At 36.3% G+C, this 2,786-nt stretch overlaps 1 protein-coding gene across 1 annotated transcript; it reads left to right on the top strand.

Annotated features, from left to right (window-relative positions):
- Positions 1–331: 331 nt before the first annotated feature.
- Positions 332–2,415, top strand: LOC147482511 (anaerobic nitrite reductase HB2-like). The gene is made up of 4 exons (XM_086580151.1): positions 332–552; positions 654–768; positions 1,664–1,780; positions 2,124–2,415. The coding sequence occupies exons 1-4, from the start codon at positions 458–460 to the stop codon at positions 2,283–2,285; spliced, it is 489 nt and encodes a 162-aa protein (XP_086436277.1). The 5' UTR covers positions 332–457; the 3' UTR covers positions 2,286–2,415.
- The last annotated feature ends 371 nt before the right edge of the window (positions 2,416–2,786 follow it).

Raw genomic sequence — 2,786 nt, 5'->3', positions numbered from 1 at the left:
ATATTTACAATATTACTTTTATTGTCTTAATCATTTAGTTTGTGCATAAAAACATCCATGTGCTGCATCACGGCATCACGCTAGTTTTATTTAACGGTACCGTTCGTATGACCGGTTCAAAATCTAGTTCCTTGCTAAAAGTTCTAATAGTATTCGAGGAGAAAAGTTGTGGCTGTCACGTGTTGCACAATAAATCTTCTTTCATCCCACTCCCACACAATAGTATTCGAGGAGAAAAGTTGTGGCTGTCACATGTAGCACAATAAATCTTCTTTCATCCCACTCCCACACAAATCTCGTGGGTCGATTAGAAAGCCCATCTAGAAGTAGCACACTATACTATATATTATTGAACACACGCACAAGAGAGTAGAATATATATACTGGTAACAGTTAGCTAAATTCCACAACAACAAAAAAGGCCACAAAATAGAATATTTGTGAGACTTCGGTAAGCATGGTGTTCACAGAGCATCAAGAAATTTTGGTGAAGGAATCATGGGAGGCCATGAAGCAAAACGTACCCGAATTAAGCCTTCAGTTCTTTACAACGTAAGCATTATATATGTGTGTTGCATTTTTTTTCATGTTTGATGTTCGATGTTGGGATGATTATAAGATGTTGTATCTTGTGTTGTATTTTGATGAATTAGCATCTTGGAGATAGCCCCAGCTGCAAAAGGGATGTTCTCTTTTCTTAAGGACTCAGATGAGATCCCTCAAAACAATCCCAAGCTCAAGGCCCATGCTGTCAAAGTGTTCAAAATGGTGAGTAGCAATTTAAACTTGTAATCAAGCATCCTATCACTATTATAGAGTTTAGCGTCAGTTTTAAACTTTTGGTTACTATTTGATCTTTGAAACCGGAACTTTAATTGACATTACGGAGAACCCAATTATATTCAATAGAGGTTTAATTTATAAATTATAATATTCACTAGTGAATATTGCATATTGCAAGCTGCGGCATTCTTACAGAATTTTGATCGAACTTAATAAGGATTTGTAAAAATGAAAAGGAGAAGAAATAGGGGCCATCCCTTGGATATTACCAACAATGGGACAATATTTCAAATGGTGCTCGATCATCTTGATACGTGACTACTGTAAGGAACAAGACGCTTTCACTTGAAATATTTAGCAGGAACAAATGTTTGGCCTTGAAAGTTAGTTGTGATTTGTGAATGTGAGCAGAGTATCAGATCATGGAAGCCGTGAAAGTTACCAGAAAAATACCATAATAAACAAGATAATCCAATAACTTTTGTATTCAGTGTTTGTCGTGCTTCAATGATTTGTTTTCAATCTTTAGCAATTCAATCATTTTATTGTTTAGTGGAAAGGCAACTTGCCTTTATTATCTCAACAAAAGAAAAATGTCTACTAATACACATTTACACAACCATAGCCTTCCAGGCCTGTTTCTCGGCCGAGGCCGAATCTAGTCGTCCATAGTACACGTATCTTCAGATTACTTAACTAGAAATTTCATTAATTATGATTCAAACATTAAAAACTGTTAATTTGGTTTTTTCATAAATTCTGTTTTATGTACTTTCTTATTTTTCTCTAATTAATTAGAGGTGTTACTGATTCTTACTTTTCTCCCACTAACCTTTTTTTTGTACTATAGCAAAACTAAGTAATATTTTGACTGAAACAGACTTGCGAGGCAGCCATTCAACTACGGGAGAAAGATAAAGTGGACATTCCAGAGAGCACTCTCAAATATTTGGGGTCTGTTCATCTTAAGAAGGGTGTTATCGATCCCCATTTCGAGGTAATTACTTAAGAATTTTAGGGACATTTAATTCAGAAAAGTGAACCATTTGTGTGTGTGTATAAATTTTTAAGGCTGCTCATAGGTATGCCTAAGGGACTCTCAGTTTTTAGGCCTGCTCATAGGTATGCCTAAGGGTCCCTGACCCATACTTGATCATGGCTCATAGGTTAACTGTAATATAATTGCTAGAGCCGATTAAGTTAGGAACAATGGAACATAGACCGATAGCCAACGATTTAACTAGCCAAACCCGTGCCTGTTTATCTGCCAATTTGGGAAAAAACTCTCGACTAATTTCATTTAATTCGGTAAGTGTGTTAAAATGTTTCGACTGTTTCAGGTTGTGAAGGAAGCTTTATTAAGGACAATAAAAGATGCACTAGGGGAAAAGTGGAGTGAAGAGATGTGTAGTGCATGGGGTGAAGCTTATGATCAGTTGGCTGCAGCTATTAAGGCAGAGATGAAAGAAGAGGCAGCAGCTCAGCGCCACACCAGTACTTGATTATTTACAATCGTTACGCCTTCACAAGGATTGGCTCGATTCTTTCCTTTTGCCCTTTTTTTCTTGATCTAAAACGATTTGTGCTGCATGATTATACTGGAAGACTAAAGAGCCTTGTTTTTTTTCGCAATGAATTGTTTTCATTATTAAATCTAAATGAGAGATTCTTCTAGCTTCCAACTTCCGTTGGGCACAAAAGTGTATAGGTGCGCAATTACACGAGACAAACGACCCAATTAAACCAGACAAACGACAATTACACCAGACACAAAGTAGTGGTGATCATTCACAAACTGCATGGTCGTAGCAAGTCACAGAAAATGGTCATCTGGATTAATTTTAAATGGATGCTGTTTTGTTTTTGTACTTAGTATCAATACCAAAGTTTGAACAAATTAAATAAAAAGACAGCACACAAAGATAGGATATTTGTAAAGAATGAAGACGATTTTGGTGTCTTCACTTTACTGTGAGACATATGTTGGAGTTATCCCTCACATG

This window comes from Coptis chinensis, chromosome 8 (assembly GCF_015680905.1).
Source record: "Coptis chinensis isolate HL-2020 chromosome 8, ASM1568090v1, whole genome shotgun sequence".
NCBI lineage: Eukaryota > Viridiplantae > Streptophyta > Magnoliopsida > Ranunculales > Ranunculaceae > Coptis > Coptis chinensis.
The sequence above is the reverse complement of the archived record's forward strand: the minus strand, read 5'-3'. Positions and strand labels throughout refer to the sequence as shown.